Source organism: Dermatophagoides farinae, chromosome 2 (assembly GCF_024713945.1).
Source record: "Dermatophagoides farinae isolate YC_2012a chromosome 2, ASM2471394v1, whole genome shotgun sequence".
Classification (NCBI taxonomy): domain Eukaryota; kingdom Metazoa; phylum Arthropoda; class Arachnida; order Sarcoptiformes; family Pyroglyphidae; genus Dermatophagoides; species Dermatophagoides farinae.
Genome location: NC_134678.1, coordinates 8,203,001 through 8,224,363, shown reverse-complemented (window position 1 = coordinate 8,224,363; position 21,363 = coordinate 8,203,001). Strand labels below are relative to the sequence as shown.

Sequence of the window (21,363 nt, the reverse complement as noted above, 5' to 3'; positions counted from 1 at the left end):
AGAACACCTTGTTTATAGGTTGAAAGTAATTCATTATTCTCCATGCAGGTAAATGGTGGATCCAAACTCGTGATTTTATCGATCGATCGACGACTATATTTTTGTCTTTTCATTCAACTGTATTATAAATTGTGAATAGTAATAATAAATATATCACCATTGGTTACCCACCCTCACACGTTTGTTATTCAAATATATCCAGCACACCATTATTTATGTCAAGTTGATTGCGAGAAAGTTCTTTCCGTTGCAAGATCAATTTTTGATGATGATAATTATATAAATATGATAATAAAGATTGCGATTTCTAAATTTGTTTTGTTTCTTTTTTTTCTGACAGTGTAAGTTGTCATTACATGGTAATCGATAATTATATTTGAAACAAAAAAAGAAAATTTTCTCACTTTTTGATTGATTAGTCGTTGGTTATGGTGTTATATGATGCCATGCTAAATGATTTTGTTGAACTTTTTCATCAAAATTCATTTCGTCATATGATGGGTGATAAAGTCTTTGTCGAAGAAATTGACATTTATCAATTGGTTCAGGTGTGTAGTGTGCATGACCATGTTGGAATAGCCATTCAGTAATTCTGGTAGCTATTCGCAATGAAACTTGATTGATCTCCTCTAATGGCGGATAGACACTTCCGTTTGCTAATGTTTTCTCTGAAACTAATTCAGCTAAAGCTTCAGCTGCAACGAGAAATATTTCATCCACAACTTTATCCACTTGACATGCCATGACGGCCAATGCAATGGCTGGAAATATGTAGACATTATTTCCTTGTCCTGTGATGATTGTTTTCCCATTGAATTGTACTGAATCGAATGGTGATCCACTGGCAAATATAGAACGGCCATTCGTGTAATGAATAGCTTCCCATGCTGTACATTCAGATTTTGAAGTTGGATTCGATAAAGCAAAAATGATTGGTCGTTCATTCAATTGGGCCATTCGTTTCAATACTGGTTCAGTGAATGCACCTTTCACAGCGGCCACACCAATCAGACAGGTTGGTCGAGAAATTTCAATAATTTCTAGTAAATCATTTGTATTTGGCACGTTTTTGGCAAACATTTTCTTATAATCATCGCCATTGTCAATTCTGTCGATCGTTATCAATCCATTCGAATCGATTAACCAAATTTTATTGTCAGCCATTTCAAGATCAATCCCATGTTTCAACATGGTCATAATTAATAGATTTGCAATGCCTAATGCAGCACCGCCTGCACCAAAAAATAAAAATCTATGTTCATCGATCCGTGTATCGATGTGACGGAATGCTGCCAAAAGACCTGCCACAACCACCGATGCCGTGCCTTGTATATCATCATTGAACATGCAATATTTTCCTTTATATTTCTCTAATAAACGAAATGCATTACGATTGCCAAAATCTTCAAACTGTATCAAACAGGATCGGCCCCATTTATCGTTGACAGCCATCATGAATTCATCTAGAAATTCGTCATATTTTCTACCAGATTCACGTTTCTTTCGCAAGCCAATGTAATATGGATCATTCAATAATAAATGATTATTGGTACCAACATCCAAACAAATTGGTAATGTTAATTCTGGTGGTATGCCACCGATAGCTGAATATAGCGCCATCTTTCCGATTGGTATGCCCATACCATTGGCACCAAGATCACCAAGACCAAGTATACGTTCGCCATCGGTTATGACCATAGCTTTAATATCCGGTTCATCCCAATTGTCCAATATTTGGCGGATACGACCCATATGATGTTCAATATTAAGAAACATACCTCTTGGACGATTGTAAATGAGACTGTATTTTTCACATGCCTTACCAACAAGAGGTGTATAAACGATTGGCATCAATTCATTCGTATACAGTTGTAATAGACGATAAAATAGACGTTTATTTTGGTCTTGCAAATCTCTCATGAATAGATATTTATGCAGATCATCCTTGATCTGTCTTAAATGTTCCATTACAATTTTCACTTGTAAGTCTTGAGTACGAATCACTGGCGGTAAAAGACCATCGAGTTTATATACACTTCTTTCTTGTTCATCGAATGCTAAACCTTTATTAATTTCTGGTTCCCGTAATATATCTCGATTACGTATTTTTCCTTCATTATTAATAGTCATTTTCACCATTTGACATTTGGAAACGTCGTTTGAATTGGCGAATTGTTGAATCATAGGTGTTGATTTTTTCATCATTTTTATCAACGATGTTTGAAGACGAAGCATTTTCTACCACTGGTGGGCAATCAGCAAGGTATTAAATAGGAATTTTTTCTCTCTCTCTCTCCCTCGAATTGAAAATTTAATAAAAATCAACTAATTCAATTTGAATTTCATTGAAAAATAATTGTATCCGTCTGAAAAATAATCCAAAATATGATTTGCGCTTGCTCCATTTGATGATTATCATCATCATACATCATGGTTTGGTATGCGGGTGGATTTTTTCTCTTGTTTTGATGGCGATTGCGCCCATCTATTATAATTGTGATGAGATGATGCTTGAAGCAAATAGAGAGATAGATGGGGATGGAACATTATGTCCGATGAATGAAAATGGTTCCTTTACGCGCACATATATAAAAGCATGTTTTGATAAATCTTTCGATTCATTCATGATTCCAGGATTCAATTTTTATTTTGTTTGGAAACGACCACATGCCATTCAGTTAGGTTGTGTGCGTGGGTGTGCAGCACACACAAATACACATCTTACATGTGTTTGTGTGTTATATTGATTCGGATCACAGTGACAAACACATCGCATCAACTTTTTATGGGTACGTTTCAAGTTTTGTTTTGTTTCCAATTTTTTTGTTGTTGCAATGATTTTCCTGTTGAAAATTCGATTGTCTTTTTGAAAAAACAAAAATTTCAATGTGAAAAATTAGGGAGGTGAAGCCAACATTCAAGTGCAAAATTATTTTTGATTGAAAAACGAGAACAAAAAAGGTCCAAATTATTTTATTATTCAGGTCAAATTCTTTCTTTTTTGTCACTTTGATCATTAAAAATCGATCATTATTACTATCATTGAATCGCAAGGATATAATGATAATGATAATAATAATAATAATTAGGCAATCGTAATAATTTTTCCTTTCTTTTTTTTGGTTATTTTTTCTTTTGGTTTTTGAAATCCTGCAGCAACAGCAAATAAATAAATAAATAAATTGGATACATTTTGTGTGTTGGAAGCAACAAACGCATAAAGTAAATATTAATCATCACGAATGTCACGAATATCATCATTATCATTATCATCCTCGGATTTACCACCGACCACCATAACAACAGCAAAAACAACAAATAAACGACAAACAACCATAAAAACAGCAACAACAACAGCAGAAGAAGAAAATGAAGCATTTGACAATATTCAACGCTCGTCGTCGTCGTCGTCGTCGTTGTTAGGTTTAACACAGAAATTATTTCATGCATTTAAACAGGCAATTAGTTCAATGTTTGTCTGTCGACTATTGACCAATTTGATTTCAGTATCAAGAACAACAACAACAAATGTCAAAACAAACAACAGCAATCAACAACAGCAACAATATTGGTGGTGGTCTTCCAAATCTTCTTCATCAAATCATCATAACCATGGATCCAGTTCATTTTCATTTTTATCATCATCAAACTCATCATCATATGATATAAATCTATTCGAATCCTCTTCCAATTTATCGAATGATTCAGTTTTTGTTGAAAAAAACAATACTAATCATCATCATCATAATGATAGCTCATCATCATCGCCTTCAACATCTAAGATTCAAACATTTGCAACATCAAGTTTAGCTCAAGAAGCAAACGAATTTTCGTCATCATTTTCCAAAACAAAAACACTAATCGGTGAACGACTGAATTATTCAGAGAAAGACGAAAAAAAGAAGAAATCAAAATCATCTTCAAAATCATCATCGTCGACTAAATTAAGTCGTGCATTTGATTATTATAAAAGTATCTGTAATTATTATAACAAAGATTCAACGAGATTGTCAACAAAAGATAAATTCTCATTCGATATGGAACATATTCATCATCCCGATGATGATGGCGATGGAAATTCAGCAGTAGATATTAGTAATCCACAACAACAACAAAATGATTTATTAGCGCGACAAAAACGATTTAAAATCACTGAAAAACAGCTTACATATCTTAAACACAAAATTGTAAGTTTATCCATTATCTTATTTGTGTGATTTCCATGAATTTCAAAACAAAATTAATTTAAAAAAACATTAACCGAACCCGGGAATTTTTTTTGCAACATCATCATCAAAATATTACAATAGAGAATTTATGTAATCATGAATAGAAAACTATCATATTGATAACCAATGAGAATCAATGAAGAAAATAGACAAACACACGCAAACACACACTTTATTTAGTCAAAGAAATGAAAGAATTCATTGTTTCGTATGTGTGCAATTCAGCCAGAAAAAAAACGAAAATGATAAGAAACGAAAAGTTCACATTGACGTCACACGCATATATGCCCAAACATCGCTATATATTCGGCAAAAGTGATAAAACGATTGACAGACGATACAATGTGAATTGGGAACATTCTTTTTTTCGTATGGGGTATCTATTTTGTCTGTGATGTGATTTTCTCTCCTTTTCTGTTGCGGGTATTTTTGCATGTAAATTATCACCCGATTCGATTGTTGCTGTTGTTGTGCATGTTTGGATATATATAGCCCATTTGCGAAAAACGTAGTCGTTTGACGTCACATACGTGAATCATCATCATCTTGATGATGACCAAATGGATTACATTACATTGCATTACATAATAATAGTGTTGTATTGTGCAGATGTCTTTAAAAATATGGGGCTTTCCAATTTCCGAAATATATAAAAAAAAAATACATGACGAAAGCAAATAAAAAAAAGACATAATTTGATACACACACACAACCAGGGTCATCCAATTCGAAAAAAATCCGGGATTCTGATTGCGATAAATTTAGCAAATCTTTTGTTTGGCCAGGATGAGATAGATTTTCAAATTGATTTAAATTGAATTTAAACTGACAATGATGAAAAAACGAGAAAATTTCCTGACAAAATGTCAGTTGACAAATGAACCCCCCACACCATAAATATGTTTTTCTTCTATTGAATTCCATTAATGATTATGAATTGTGATAAGCGAAAGCGAAAAAAAATTCACCCACTGGATCAGGATTAATTAAACATTCAAATCATGTACGAATACATGATTACTTTTTCAGCCTTTTTTCGGGTAATTTTTCAAATGTAGAATATATAGAAAAAAAAGTTTTTGTTTTCCACCACAAATTAACAATACATTGATAATAATTGCGATTGTGTTTTTATATGAAAATGGGATCGACCCAAATTGTTTGAAAATCTCCCGATGATAATGATAATGATAAAATGATCCAGATTCATTGAGAATTGAGGCATTCATTTTTTTTTGTCGCTAAGATTTTGGCATTTAAGACAAATGTGTTTTATTTCGAAATTTCGAAATTCTGAAACCGCCCTTGTTATTATTATAAATATAAAGTTTTAAAGGTCTTTTTCAGCGAGTATGTCTTCGTGGTGACCTTTTTCTTCGTTGTTGTCGACGTTTTGGGGATTTTATTGTCGACATTGGCGATGATGATGTTGATGATAATATTCTCGATGATGATGATGTTGATGATGGAGATGATGATATTTGACTTGTCACATATGTTGATTTTTGTTTTTTTGGCGATTTGTCCTTTCGTGTTGCTGTTGGCGATGTTGTTTGTTGTGGTGATTGTGGCGACATTGTCATTCCAAATGTTTGAATTCTAGGCTCATTTGTCGGTTGGAAAAATTGTTGTTGTTGTTGTCGTTGAGTCTGTTGATCATCCATTCTTTTATTTGTACGCCAAAGAAATTCGGATGGACCACCGATTTTTTGATCCAATGCATCCACTGTTAGTGGTAGATTTTTGAATGTTTGTAATTTTAACCGAAAACCAATATAACGTACTAATGGTACGGCCGTTGCGAAACAAAATAGGAAAAATATCATGATTAACAATGTACTTCCCGTTGCCATTTGCCATATTTCTATGGGTGAATGATTGAAGAAATGAACAAAATTGACGATTCATTGATTGATAATGAACTTACCTGATGACCATTCCATATTTGTCTGGATTTTTTTTCAAATCAAAAAAATTTTCTGAATGGTTCAAATTCGATTCCCTTTTTGTTGGCAAAATTAACTCACTACTTAATTTAATTTTGTTTTTTTTTCCAAAGGAAAAACTTTTAGTAAAATTAGAATCTGAATATGAAACAGAATTGGCAACTACACCGGATGAAGAGGTAATTTTTCGATGGTTGAAATTGAAATTTTACAATAATTTTTTTTTCACTTTACATTGCAAGTGTGTCATCTGTATAAATGCAAAAGCAACGATGCAAACATTTCCATGTGGACATCGTGTGGTTTGTCGGAAATGTTTTGTTAAAACCATACAGATGGTTGTATCACAACGAATGTTACCATTACGATGTGTCATTTGTCGTGCAAAAGTATTGCGTCTGAAACAAACAACAATTGGTGGATTTCATTGTTGTGGCGGTAATCGATCAAATAACATTTGCACATCAGTGTCGAACAATGGCAATAATAGTAATAGTAAGATTGATTTAAATTTTATTCATTGGATCACTATTACCACTAGTAATAGTGATGATCAGTCAATCAAAACACATAACAATAACCGTAGACCCAACAGTTTGCCATTGAAATCATTATCCCAAACACCATCAACAACAAAATCATCGCCAACGACACCTACAAGTTGTTTGGCTGAAATATTTAATGTACAAAAAGAACTATATGAAAATTGGGAAAGTAATCAGATTCAGAATCAGAATGAGCAAATTATTAACAATAATGATGATGATCCGGTAAGTTGTTTTTTCCAGTTTCTTTCTTTCACTTTTGTTCAATGATGAATTTCGGAGAGCTGCTTATGCTGCTTATGTTGCTGACGAAACGCAAAAAAGCTTTGAATGAGACAGAAACACTCATTTGTTGGCACTCATTTCCAAACTTTGTTCACTGTCATATGAAAATGTCTATGTCTTTTATATTTATTTAAATTTTTTCTTCGATCAGAATGAATCAAACGAACCAGAAAAAATTTGTTAATCATAAATTTTGCATAATTTCTATATAGTCCATGTTTTTGTTGATGATGATGATGATGGCCAACACCAGCACCGATAATAATATTAATCAAAAGCCATCAACAACAAGACGACAGATTTTTGATCTAGAATCTGGTATTGAATGGTATGAACGACGCCTACAACGACAACAACAGCAGCAGCAGCAGCAGCAATTTTCTTCTCCAAATCATCATCATGAACAAAATCATTCATGTTGTTGTTGTTGGAAAAAACAATCATTACCACCATCATCAGCCAGTTTTCCATTATCAATGTCCAATGATGACGATGATCATTATCACCATTTATGCAATTGTTATTGTTATTGTTATTATAATTATTCTTTTCTTAGGAAAAAGAAACTTTCATCATCAACAACAAATGGATGGACCACCCACAACAACAGCAATAATTTACAATCAAACCAAATGGCTCAATCATCAACATCAACATCATCCACATATAATCGATTTTCAAAAACAAAACAAAACCAATCGAAATTTGAAATCAACAATATTTTTGGAGGACAACAACGTAAATTGCAATATCAACAACGTTCAAAATCAACGTATCTGGTACCGATAGATGAAGAAGAACATGATGGTGATGGATTACTAGATAGTATGAGTCTAATAAATAAACACAACCACGAACAAGATGAATCCTCATCACCAAACACACATCATAATTCTACACAATCATTAATTGTTAATTCATCACATCATCAACAACAAACACCACATCAATCATCATCATTGATTAATGACACTTCCTATATGGAATATTTCATCATCATTAAGATTGGATAATTTGAGAAAATATCGTTCAGATAGTTTTCTAACTACCACTGCCACGAACAACAGCAGAAATAACAATCAACAATCCATCTTGAACAATGCTAATAGTATTCAGTTGCCCGATGACCATAGTGGTGGTGGTGGACAAATCGTCACCAACAGCCAAAAAAATAAACGACGATCATGGCATCAACGAATAATTAAATTTCGTCCATCACAATCATCATCACATCTAACATCATTAATGAATAAATTATTTGGAAACAAGAACATCACACGAAAGCCATCAGTTCATGAATCATCATTGTTGTCATCACCGTCATCATCACCGTCATCAACGCCAACGCCACCACTAACAACAACAACAACAACGTCAATGATGAATTGATTTGAATCAAACAAACAAATAAAGTAGTTAATAATAATATAATATGTTATAATTAGCCATGAAAACAAATTTATCGATTGTTATGCAATTTAAAATAAATTAAATTAATCAATCAAATGACTTAAAACTCTGCATGCACCTGTTTTGTGTTTGTATTTTTGTTTTCGTTTGGTTTGTCTCATTTGTGAATTTTAAAAAATGGATCATAGTAGCAATGACCATCGCCAATCGAATAAAAATTCATCGTCACCTTCATCAGCAAATAATGCCAGTAGTTGTAGTGGCGTTAATCGTACAGCGAGCAACAAAAGTTTCAATAGTTTCACTAGTTTAGGCATTGGTTCTGGTGTCAACACTGCATCACCAAATGAACAACAACATCGAATATTGTTGAAGAAAAAATTGGACATTGAATTAGTGAAACCTAAGCCAGAGAATAGTCAACACATGGGCCATGATCATGGTTCAGTAATGTATGATTGTATTCTATTCCTCATCTATTGTATTGAACATGATCGTTTCGCCGTTACAAATGTTAATGATGATCATCATACGATTTGGTTACCATTTGTCAGCCGTGAAGGTAATGATTGGAGTCGTGCATCTGAACTTGGTTTATTATCAATGTTCGAGAAACGTGATCCGGATGGTGTTGTCACGAATCATGTGAACATTTCGCATACAACAAAAATGATTGAATTATGTCACATACAAACCGTGAATGGACGATGGATACAACGTGCCACACAATTTGTGACAATAACTCGTTGCCAAAAAACATGTCAACCAATCAATTCAATACAATGGATGAATGCTGGAAATATCCTGAAAGATGACAGCGCTATTTGGGGACCAGAATTTCGCAAATATCTTGAACATCTGGAAAGACATTATTGTGAATTACAAGTAGTTGAATATCCAATTGATTCTGTATTACGTTATCATCTATCATATAATAATCATCACGAAAGAATGGACCAAACAGAATCCGTTGCTACACTGTCGGGCATGATGAAAGCAAGGAATTTATCATTGAAATTATTGACCGATCTATATGAACATTATTTGCGTCATACATTCCCATCCTATTATATGAACTTTGGTTCATTCAAAATTTATTTGCAAAAATGTGGCTTCAAATCCGAAACGATTTCGGCACAAGCAAAACAATTGTTCAGTTGTTGCTTGATGCGCTCGAATCGTGATTGTAATGGTGCAACTTATGTTGATTTTCATGATATTTGCTATCTATTATTAGCATTGGATCCTGAAATTCCAGATGAAAATAAATACAGACAAGCCTTTGTTGCTCAGTTTATGGAACAGCAACAAAATTCATCACATGAAGAACATAGTAGTACCAGTAGTCATCGCCATAAATCCAAACATTCTAGTCTTAGCAAAGTATATTCAATGGTTATTAATCGCCATCATGGCCATCACCAAACAAATGCCAAATCTATCGATACTAATGAATGGGCAACAACAAATGTTCCTGTCAAATTATTTCGAAGTATATTCACAAAATTTGCTAAAATTAAGAAAAAACAAACTGAACGTTTAAAATCGGATAAAACCAATCTTACACGTGGTCTGTGTCGAAATTGTCGTGTAAAATCATTTGAATATGGACAACATTGTATCATGTTTGATTCAATGGGTCGATGTGTTGAGCCGAAAATCATTCTCAATGGTAAGTGATTGGTACCTAAAACATTGTGATTTAAAAACTAACAAAAGAATATATTATATATAAATAGCTGACAATCAATTCACACCGATTAGCAAATTGGAGGGAAAAAAACTTTATTCTGCTGAACATGTATTTAAACCGGATTCCATTGGTAACGTATTGTTCGATTATATGCGTAATCGGAAATTTTTAGCAAACAGCCAAAACAATTCAACAAATGCCGGTATACAACATCATCCCACAACGATAATGCCCGACGATGAAAATACAACCGAACGATTGGGAGGAGTAGGTGCTGCTGGTGGTGGTACTGCAGATGATGTAGAATGTTTGGATATAAATGCCATACTATTCCTTTGTGATTGTGCACGTAAATTACTGAAATTTGAATCAAAATTAATCAAACGTTCCGGATCGACAGTAGTTATTGGAGATATCCGTAGTGATTTCGATACACTACTGAAGATGGAACAATTGTTTTGGCCAACCATACCGGTTATTGCACAGAATGTTGTCTTTCTTGGTAATTATATTAATAGTGGTGGTGCAAGATTGTCAAATCAAGACTATAGTATCGAAACAATAATTTATCTTTTCTCCATCAAATATCTTTGTCCAAACAAAGTGATTCTATTGAAAGGTGTGAATGAAACACGTACATATAACGAGAAAACATTATTGTATCAATGTCGAACTCGTTATGGGGAAGAAAGAGGTGCACAATTATGGCGTGCTATCAATCAAGTATTTGATGAATTGCCATTAGTGTGCATTATCAATGAATCAATTTTATGTGCATCCTCGGGCATACCGAAAGATTCGTTGAAACACAAATTATCCACATATTTTGATAGCTATGTTTTGGACACCAAATCATTGTCCATGGGTAGTAGTCATGCTAATATGAAAGAATTTGCACTTTTTCACCATATTCTTGTCAATGTCCCTCAACAACTACAGCAACAACAATCACCTAGAGATTTAGATTCAAATTCATCCGTTCTGTTCAAGTCAAATCCTGCAGTGCCGAATGGATATATTTTTACACGTGAAGCATTTTTACAATTTATGTCATTGAACAATTTTAGCTACATGATACGTAGCAATGAACAAGTATCACCATATATGATGGATAGTTATCATTTATCCTATGATAATCGATTAATATCAATCATTTCTAATGTTGATACAAATCAACCAAATGAAGCAATCGTTGTATTTATTCACCATCCAGAAGGACGTATTCAATTGAAACAATTGATGAGTGATTCGCAAAATCAAAATCAAAATCAACAAAAACAAAATAAAAACAAAGCCGCCAGTTTGTAAATTCCACCATTGGCTATCAGTTATATACCACACGAGAAAAATCATTTATATCGGCAACCAGATTTTTTAGATACTCTAAGGTCATATAATAATAAATTTTATTGGCCAAGATGACGTCATATTATTCCTACTACGTCATCATCATCATTGATTTACTAAGATGATGATGATGATAATCATACGAATTTAGGGCAAATTGCTCCAATGATCATTGTGTGTTTTTTTTCGAAAAAGACGCGCATGTATTTGTCCATTATCTTTTTTTGTGTGTGTGCGCTACTGCTGTTGTTTAAAGTGATGGTTGGTGATAACAAACTTGAATTTTTTTCTTTCGATCATTCCAAAAATAGAAACAACAACATAGTGTTTGTGCACATGCTTATTTGTTGTTGTGTAGAGTTCCGGCTCAATAACAACAGCAAATTGCTGGAATCCCAAATTTGTTCTTCTTTATTCCAACAAAAAATAAAAAATTTTCATTACAAAAAATCCAGCAACAACAACAACGTTTGAAAAAATGAAAACAAATTTTTTTTCATAAATCAAATACAATTGCATCAAAAGCAAAACAAAAAACAAATAATCTATCAACAATTTACAACTGCATGTATGGAAAAAATAAAGCCATGAAGTCGATGTTTTATTAGTTTGTTTGTTCGTTGACGATGAGAAGTAGGAAACACAAAAATCCTATCGATCACGTTCATTTCTTCTTTTTCCTTTGTATACAATACGATGTCATCAAAGCAGACATATAGCACCTGTATAACCTGCAAATAGAAGAAAAGGAAAATATCGTCAAATGCTGATTTGTAAACGCAAAAAGAAAACCAGTTCTTCAACAAGTCTTCATTCGTCCATTAATTGTTTTTCGTTGTCCATGATACATGAAACGTTGTACAATTTCGTTATGTATTCAAAAAACATGTAATCAACAATCGAATCCATTTTCATCGTGACCATATTGTAATAATCGTAACAAAAATTGACTTGTTCATTCAACAACATCATGGAAAACAAACAAAATCATAATCATAATCATCATCTTCAATGGCCAGATTATCTGGTATTCATTAGCATGTTATTAATCTCATGTAAGTAGTCCATGTTTTCATAGATATGGACGAAATATGAATTTTCTTCTCTCTAAAAAAATAGTATTTATCGGAATCTATCATCGTATGACTGGTGGACGACAAAAGACAACTGCCGAATATCTTTTAGCTGATAAATCGATGGGTATACTGCCGGTATCATTTTCATTGATGGCAAGTTTCATGTCGGCTATCACATTATTGGGCGTTAGTGCTGAAATTTATTTTTATGGTGCCCAATTCATTTTGATTAACATATCATATATAATCGGCACACCGATTGCCGCCTATGTCTTCCTACCGATATTTTATAAACTCAAATTGACCAGTGTTTATGAGGTACACTTTGAATGAATGATATAGCAACAAATAATAATCGTAGTTGTTTTTTACAGTATCTAGAATTACGATTCAATCGTTCAATACGTATATTGGTATCGGTCATATTCATTTTACAGATGATATTCTACAATTCAATCGTTCTTTATGCGCCATCATTAGCATTAAGCGCCGTGACCGGTGTCAATCGATGGACATCGATCTTTTCCGTTGGTATTGTCTGTACTATTTATTGTACAATTGGCGGCATGAAAGCTGTATTATGGACTGATGTTTTTCAATCATTCCTAATGTTTTTCTCAATGCTTGCAATCATTATCAAAGGATCTATCGATGTCGGTGGTTTAAATGTTGTTTTTGAACGTGCAATGAATGGATCACGATTGGAATTTTTCAAGTACGTATTGCCAGTTGATTTTGATTCTCTGTTAATCTTTTCCCACTAGTTTCAATCCAGATTTGACCGAACGTCATACAGTATGGGGCTTGGTATTTGGTTCCATTTTCATCTATACCTCAATCTATGGCGTTAATCAGGCACAAATTCAACGATTAATGACTGTAAAAAATCTTCGTAAATCTCAGCAAGCCATGTTTATTAGTTGGCCATTAACATCATTGATCAGTGTGGTCACCGCACTCACCGGTCTTGTAATGTATGCAAATTTTTACCGTGAAGATCCACTAAAATGTGGATATATTAAAAAACCGGATCAATTACTACCATACTATGCTGTTAATCGTCTATCGGAATATCCAGGCCTGCCTGGATTTATTATTGCCGGTGTATTTTCCGGATCATTATCCACTGTGTCATCGTTTGTTAATTCATTATCAGCTGTAACGCTTGAAGATTATCTAAAACCAGTGTTTAAACAAGATGAAATTTTTACTAAAAACGAAATCATCATCACCAAATTATTGGCTCTATTCTATGGAATTTTATGTGTAATGTTGACCATTCTGGCTGATCAGATGACCGGATTATTGCAAGCATCTTTGACATTGTTCGGGGTGGTTGGAGGACCATTGCTTATGATTTTTACCGCTGGTATTTGTTTCCGTTCAATAAATTCCAACGGTGCTGCCACCGGATTCATCGTCAGCCTTATGTTTGGTTTGTGGATTGGTTTTGGTAGCATGTTATTTGGAAAACGGCCAAAACAATTGCCGTTATCCGATGAGCTTTGTTCCAATAATAGCCAAGTGGGCAATTCTACGATTATTCCATATTTTAAGCCAAAACCCATCCCTTATGAACCATCGACATTTTTTTTCTATAACATTTCCTACCTTTGGTCGGCTGGTCTTTGTTGGGCTTTAGGTCTAGTTGTAGCCATAGTTGTCAGCTGGTGGACAAAAAATTCATCCCTAGATGATGATGATGATGATCGAAAAAAAAGAGTGCAACAATCTCTTCTTCTTCCATTAGTTCGTCAACGACTCAATGTTGATAGGCCAGCAATGAATGATATACAAACGTGTACGATTGAAAAACATAATCTGCAAAATGTTGAACACACAAATGTTAACAATGAGTCTATATATCACCCAAAGTAATGTGGTGATCAATTATCATTGCCTCTTATTTTATGTATCAAGATTATTTTATTTGGTTCTCACTTTAAAATCTTAAATATTTTCTTAATTAATAGTAAATTAATAAAAGAAGATTGAATTGAAACTATTGAAATTATTGAAATTTTGAATTTGCAACATGTCATTTATGAAGGATGCTAAAAATGATGTCTGCAGCATGATTGTGTATGTATTTTTTTGTTGTTGTTGTTGTTTGCATTCGATTCGATTTGTGTGTTTGTGTGTGTTGTAATTGTAATCGAATTGTCGAGTTGAGCGGTTTATCTACAATTATTGTTGACGATTTCAAAAAAATCCATTGATAATTGAGAAGAATCATTTAAAACTACCATTTAGATTCTTCCTTTGATCTCGATGCATCAACTCAACACAAACCATGTCAACAAGTGAAATTTTGCAACAATTGGAAACATGTGCCCAGATTCTTATGGTAATTTTACAATATGTCTGTCGGAAAAAAATCTTAATTTGATTTCGATTTCTTTAGGCACCACCAAACAACATTGGGCTCAATGATCGAACAAAAGCCGAAGAGGTATTTCTAAATTTTCAAAAAACTAAAACTCCATTCACATTGTGTCGAGAAATCATGGAAATGACACAGAATCAATTTGTATTGTTTCAAGTTGGTGCCTGCCTTAAATGCGCCATAATTCGTGAATGGTCATTGTTGGGTGTCGAACAATCAAGTGCCTTGTTTAATTATCTTTTCGATTATGTTAATCGACGACCGTTGGATCAATATGTTGTCGAAGAAATGATGTTGGTCAATGCCATCATTCTTAAACGGATAGATCTCGAAGAAAAACGAACAAACAATGGAGAATCGTCGAAAGATCAAAACGAAACATCGAAAACGATGATTGCATCACTTTTCGTTATAATCAAAAATCCTGCAGCAGCTGTCCAAATGAGAATTAATGCCTGTACGGCCATCATTCGTATTCTCAGTGAATATTCTACATTAAGTTATAATTCCGACTATGGTTTATCGTGGCATTCACATTTGAATGTTAAGCGATCGTTTGAGAAACATAAACTGAAAGAAATATTCTCCGGTGCCATTGAAGTTTTATATGGACAGATAAAAATGGCCGAAGAAACGCGACGATCGAATGATAATATAAAATTAAGTGCTAAATTGATTCGCATCTGTGAAATGGTTCTCACCTGGAACATGGAATCATTCTCATTGATAACTGGTTATTTTGTTAAAGCACGTGATCGCATCGAAAGTCAAGTGTTTAATCCACCAAGTGATTGGCTTAAATTCATAATCGAAGGCAATCTGATATCATTTTTCTTTGAAATGTATCTTAGTTTTCGATCGATCGATCCTAATCTACTGCATAGTTCATTAACTTGTCTAACACAATTAAGTACGATGGTTTCGATTCGTCATGATATGACTTTACGTGTAAAATTCTCTGAAACATTCATGCAGAATACAATTTCATTATGTAACATGATTATGGATGTCATATCGCTTCATGAAGTACAATTTCTATCGAATCTGTTCAATTCAATATGTATCTATCTTCGTAGCCACGTGGTGATAGATGATTGTAATCCAACATTGACCAAACAGTTCATCGATTTAATGATAAAATTTACTTGTAAAGTTTTACTTGAATCCGTAAAGATTAAGACACATTTTGATGAAGATGATTTTGATAAATGCAATCAATCCATTGAATATTTGATGAACTCGGTGATGATCATCGTCAATCTTAACCATTACGATCGTCGTATGCAACAAGAAATACAAGGACCAAATATATCGGGCGATCAAAATGGCCAAATCACTTTGCAGGAATTGTGTTCATGGACCAAACCATTGTTTGAAACATATCTACGTGTACATCTTAGTGAACCTGAAGGTTTGCTTCCATTGTCATGTTTCAAAGATGACGATGAAATTCAAGAATTTGAAGAAGATGATATTAATAAATTTCGTGAACAAATGGTTGCTATCGGTTCGATTGCTCAAGTTGATCTTCGTAGTTCAATCGATACAATCACACAGCTGATGATAATGAAACTACAACAATTTGAAGCATGTATTACAGCGATGGATATGAAAGTCGAAGATAAAACGCTACAATGGATTCGAATTTCTGAAGATATACATTGGATTTTAATGATATCCACCTATATATTCACATCATTTGCTGAAAGTGAAATTCCTACCGAAGTAATTGAACTTTCTATCAAAGCTAGTGCTGATATCCAGACTACAATGGGTGCTTTACAGAATGGTGATTTTACCCGTCCAAATATTGATCCAATTGTTCGTTATTTTATTGTCATTCTTAAATTGGTGCAAATGGAAAAACAATTACTGGAAAATCATATGATTCAATGGGTATCGCCACAAGTGTCCTATACGTTGACATATTTTCTATCACGCACTCTAAACATCTATCTTGTACCACCGGAATATGAAAGTGATCATAGTCAGATGAGTTTAACCCTCAATTCATGTTTCGGTGCCGATTCACAAAATGTAAAAAACTTGATAAATTTTTTTCTCGACCATATGGAAACAAAATTTCTGACCATGAGTAGCGAGACACAAGTGTTGGAATTATCTAGTGAAGGTTTGCGTTTATTTTGTAAATTTCGCGATCGTATTAAACTATTGAATGAATGTGCAAGTCTACAGCGTCTATTGCAACGATTTCCAGTTGATCCAAATTTTCGTAAACTAAACAGTGCAGTTCGCCGTAATATGTACAATGTATTTATCGTTGTATTCGCTGGCCATCCTGATGCAGTGATTGATCCATTGATACATTTGTATCAGACATTTCGTCAACATTTACGTGCCGGTCAACGAGAATTGATTCAAGAAGAATTTCTTAATATTGTTGATTTTACAATGGGCATATCATCCGGAACAACATCATATACATACAATGTCATCTGGCAAAAATTTCTTAGACCATTCTATAATGAATTACCCGAAGTTTTAAAAGTGATGCACAAATGTAGCATTGTTGTCCAAGCTATTCTCGAGCTATTATTTCATTTATCATCTTGTTTTTGTATTTATTTCAGTGAAGAAGATAACCTTGTTTTCTATAAAACGGCTGTTGCCATTTTTACGCAATATGCTTCATACACAAAAGATACATATTCATTGGACGCAACACGTTTAGAGGAAATTCAAGCCGAATTCATATGGATCCTTAAATTTCTCAATGATCTCTCCAATCAAGATATATTTCTATTCTTTACGAATCCATCGATGACATCATCATTGAATCAGACCATTGGTCAAGTGGTTATCACATCATTGAACATAATCATGCCATTAATGAATGATCAATTGTTGGAGAATCAACAACTTTGTGCCTTGTATTATAAATTATTGGAATTCATATCACAAGATACCGATCGTTTTAAAGGATTCCCGATCAAATTATTTGAAAGCTATCTGAAATGTGTGGAATATGCGTTTAGAGCAAACAAGTAGGTGGTCATTTTTTCTTGATTCTTAACTTGTAGCTATGTGAATACGTGACTTTTTTCAAGAGAGAAACAAAAAAAAACATTGATCATTAATATGGTTTTTGTACAATATTTTAAAATTCACATTTTATTTAAGAAAAGATCTATTTGTCAGATAAATGGTTGTTGCTAAGCTTTCGAATGAAAACTTGAAGTGTGTGTGTTTACGTTTGACAATGATGATGATGATGATTGATTGATTGAAATGAATCGGATTTATAATTGTTAGATTTTTATCTAACAGTTTTTTTTTTGATTTTTTTTCTACCATTCGATTCGATCAATTTTTTTCATTATATTTCGTACCATGTGCGATTAGTTTCTATAAATTTTGTCATAGGTTGTATGATATTTTTTTCACAAAATTTAAGGAGTGGTAACTTATTTTCGTCGGCAATGAGCAAGTGAATATTGAATTCCGAAAAATTTTTTTCCTTTTCTCACTTGTGATACGACATTCATCACACTTTATATGCATATTATATCCCCATGATGATTTTGATGTTGATGTTGAGAATGCATCATTCTGATCCGATCGATTATTATCACATGGCATTACGAGCGGCTTATTTTTTTCTGGCTGATTTCTTGTTCTTGTTGTTGTTGGGTCCTTTTTTATTTTCACCAGGATCGAATAGAAAAAAAATGTCCACGCCCAAATTAGCGATCAAAGTGTGTTATTTGTTTTGTTTTGTTGTTGTTGTCTAATTAAAGTTTTGTTTGTCCTCATTCATCATCATTGATTATGTTTGATGATGATGATGACTGACAATTTGATTTTTGATAATTTTATTTTTTCTCTCTTGCTTCATTAAAACGCATAATCAATCATTTTGTCCATTTTTTGTTCGGATTAAACAATTTCTATTCTGGTAGAGGCGATGATCTAAAGATTTAATTTTTGTTTCTCTTGCTTTTTTCCAACGTTACGCATACGGTAATCATATAAAATAACCAGAACGAGACACAATGGTATCGTTTTTTTTTTGTTTTTGCTTATTCATTCGAAAAATTCCAAAGTCACATATGATGATTATATATAAATATTATAAATTCTCAAATCATCAATTTTTATCCCCTTTATATAATTGCGCTACTTGTCTTTTCTGTTTGAATTCATAGTTTTTTTTGTATTCGACATTTGTTGAATGAATGAAATTTCATTTACCCCAATCGGTATGTAGTTTCTTTTCACAATATTTCTGGATATCCTCATTTTTTCTATTTCATGTCATTATTGATTATTCCCCAGTTTATCTTATGGAATCTTTACCATTGATGATGAGGATGATGATTATGTTGGACAAGGACAAAGATGGAAGACTGTTTTTGTTATCCAATGCAGCGATGGCGGCGTTAACCAGATTAAACTGGAAAATCTTTCTATCTTATGAATGATAGATTTCTGTTTTCAATTTTAATTTAATATTTGCTCGATTTATTTTTCATGCTCGCGTCTATGTCTGTGACTTGGGCCAATATTTTCTAGATTATAATCATATAATCAACAAACATATCTTGTGTCATAGTCAGTTTTATATATAGACAGATAGATATACAGACAAAGAGACTGACAGATACTGATAATTGATTTTTTCTTCCTGGTTTTTTCATTTTGCATTCATTATCCACAATATTTTTATTTGCATTTTTTCATTTGATTGATTTGTTTTTTTTCACTGTGGCTGTTGTTGTTGTTTTTGATATATAATATACGTTTTTCACTGTAATCAAATCAAAAGGAACATTCTTAATAATTTTTTTGAAAAACATTTAATTAATCTTAGGTCTAAACATTTGATGGCGGATGGATTGATAAATGGTGATAACACAAATGGCTAAAAATAGCATTCAACAAATGTGGTCAATAGCAGATATTAGATGTGTGTGTTGCTTGAGGGATGATTCTTGAAATTGAAGCGTGTTGTTTGAAAAAAGTTTGGATTTCATTTTTTTTCTGTCATTTTTTCCGTCGAATGTATTTATTTTATAGCTGGTTTGGCGAACCAAAAAAAATTTTCCATCCAATTTTTAATTGAATCGAATGTGTTCAATTCAAGGACCATCTCTTGTCATTTTGGTTGTAATTGAGTAACACTTGACAAAAAAACCCGATAGTGATCGAATCATTCCTAAGAAGAAGAAGGATAAAAAATTTGATCCGAATGTTGTTATCAGTGGAAATATGAGATATTACCAGTTCCTGAACTTGATCAATCAATCAATCATTCATTCATTGGCGTTTATCATGATGAAAAGAAAATTTTTCTCGTTTGATTCCGTAATCTGTATAATCAATGTATTTATATCTGTCGTTTGGTTTATGTCATTACATGATTGTGATTATGATGATGATGATAACTCATTTCTCTTTCACTATTGACGTATTTCACATGTATTCGTGTTTCGAAATGAAAATAAATGATTCGATTTTTTTCAATCAGCCAAAATTGATTTTCATCATCATCAGATGAAAGAGAAAGAGAAAAATTATTTGTCCTTGAATCGCGATGATTTAATCTGCGTAGATCAAATCAATCGATAGTTTGGATATAGTTTTACATTATTAGATGGTGATAAATTAGAGACGAGATGACTTGTTACAATTGATCGTTTTTTCGTTCATCGTGATGCATTAATAACATTGAACGTTTCCGGGTTGAATTACATGATAGTAATCTTTTTTCATTCCGTTTCCTTTTCTTTTTTTTTTTTTTTTTTGATTTTCAGTATCTCCAATGAAATCAAAGCGATTGGATTCAAAATATTGGTCCAATTGGGCTACCAAACGGCTGCTTCGCCTGAACCATCGGAAGAAATAATGAAATTTTTGCGACCATTTTTCCAGATTATTGTTGAATTTATATTCTGCGAATTGGTGCGTAATAATGATCTGATATTGAGAGATGCCGTGGCCATGGCTTTATATTCGTTGGTACGCTGTTTTCGGCAATCATATCAGAACATTATAAGAGAATTGATGCGATGCATTAATGATCCACCTATTGAAGATCGAATCTGCACAACATTATTCACAATCATCGAAGAGGTTGGCCTCGACAGCCGTTATAATGCAGCAAGATTGACATTCAAAAAACAATTCTCTGAATTCATCAATCAATTGCATACAATGTTAACATTACGATGATGTCATTTTTTTCAATATAACACACCTACACATAGACACGTTTCTTTTTTATAATACATCTTTATTTCTAAAAACACACAACCAACAAAATAAAGTACCCATGTCTTTAATTATGAAATTTTTCACAATTCAATTTGTCATGTTCTTATAACCGTTCTATTTTTTGTCATTATTAAATATATGGATGAATGGCTCAGTTTCTTAATTTCTCAATCCAATATTCAGAGATATGATACTTGGTAATGTGTAATGAA

General features: G+C 32.9%; 6 protein-coding genes across 9 annotated transcripts; 4 read left to right on the top strand and 2 right to left on the bottom strand.

Moving 5' to 3' along the window:
- Window positions 1-24: 24 nt before the first annotated feature.
- On the bottom strand, window positions 25-2,212 carry LOC124499422 (NADP-dependent malic enzyme). Its single transcript, XM_047063327.2, has one exon. The coding sequence runs from the start codon at window positions 2,203-2,205 to the stop codon at window positions 427-429; it is 1,779 nt and encodes a 592-aa protein (XP_046919283.2). The 5' UTR covers window positions 2,206-2,212; the 3' UTR covers window positions 25-426.
- A 403-nt stretch (window positions 2,213-2,615) lies between these two features.
- LOC124499238 (uncharacterized) lies at window positions 2,616-8,511 on the top strand. 4 transcript variants are annotated; one of them, XM_075728858.1, is made up of 5 exons: window positions 2,616-2,789; window positions 3,157-4,187; window positions 6,289-6,354; window positions 6,418-6,945; window positions 7,218-8,511. In XM_075728858.1, exons 2-5 carry the CDS (start codon window positions 3,243-3,245, stop codon window positions 8,016-8,018), a joined length of 2,340 nt encoding a protein of 779 aa, XP_075584973.1. In that variant the 5' UTR covers window positions 2,616-2,789; window positions 3,157-3,242; the 3' UTR covers window positions 8,019-8,511. The 4 variants fall into 4 exon arrangements, with proteins under 4 accessions (XP_075584973.1, XP_075584977.1, XP_075584975.1 ...); XM_075728862.1 differs by having other exon boundaries at window positions 7,157-8,511; XM_075728860.1 differs by having other exon boundaries at window positions 7,562-7,759.
- Window positions 4,198-6,278, bottom strand: LOC124499423 (uncharacterized). The gene is made up of 2 exons (XM_047063328.2): window positions 6,157-6,278; window positions 4,198-6,093 (listed from the first exon to the last, which is right to left on the bottom strand). Exons 1-2 carry the CDS (start codon window positions 6,170-6,172, stop codon window positions 5,573-5,575), a joined length of 537 nt encoding a protein of 178 aa, XP_046919284.2. The 5' UTR covers window positions 6,173-6,278; the 3' UTR covers window positions 4,198-5,572.
- On the top strand, window positions 8,393-11,973 carry LOC124498754 (uncharacterized). The gene is made up of 2 exons (XM_047062549.2): window positions 8,393-10,087; window positions 10,155-11,973. Exons 1-2 carry the CDS (start codon window positions 8,593-8,595, stop codon window positions 11,414-11,416), a joined length of 2,757 nt encoding a protein of 918 aa, XP_046918505.2. The 5' UTR covers window positions 8,393-8,592; the 3' UTR covers window positions 11,417-11,973.
- On the top strand, window positions 11,330-14,542 carry LOC124498757 (putative sodium-dependent multivitamin transporter). Its single transcript, XM_047062555.2, has 4 exons — window positions 11,330-12,510; window positions 12,575-12,849; window positions 12,906-13,246; window positions 13,296-14,542. The coding sequence occupies exons 1-4, from the start codon at window positions 12,426-12,428 to the stop codon at window positions 14,407-14,409; spliced, it is 1,815 nt and encodes a 604-aa protein (XP_046918511.1). The 5' UTR covers window positions 11,330-12,425; the 3' UTR covers window positions 14,410-14,542.
- Window positions 14,543-14,642: 100 nt separating this feature from the next.
- On the top strand, window positions 14,643-21,322 carry LOC124498753 (exportin-4-like). Its single transcript, XM_047062548.2, has 3 exons — window positions 14,643-14,878; window positions 14,936-17,922; window positions 20,692-21,322. Exons 1-3 carry the CDS (start codon window positions 14,825-14,827, stop codon window positions 21,107-21,109), a joined length of 3,459 nt encoding a protein of 1,152 aa, XP_046918504.2. The 5' UTR covers window positions 14,643-14,824; the 3' UTR covers window positions 21,110-21,322.
- Window positions 21,323-21,363: the final 41 nt, after the last annotated feature.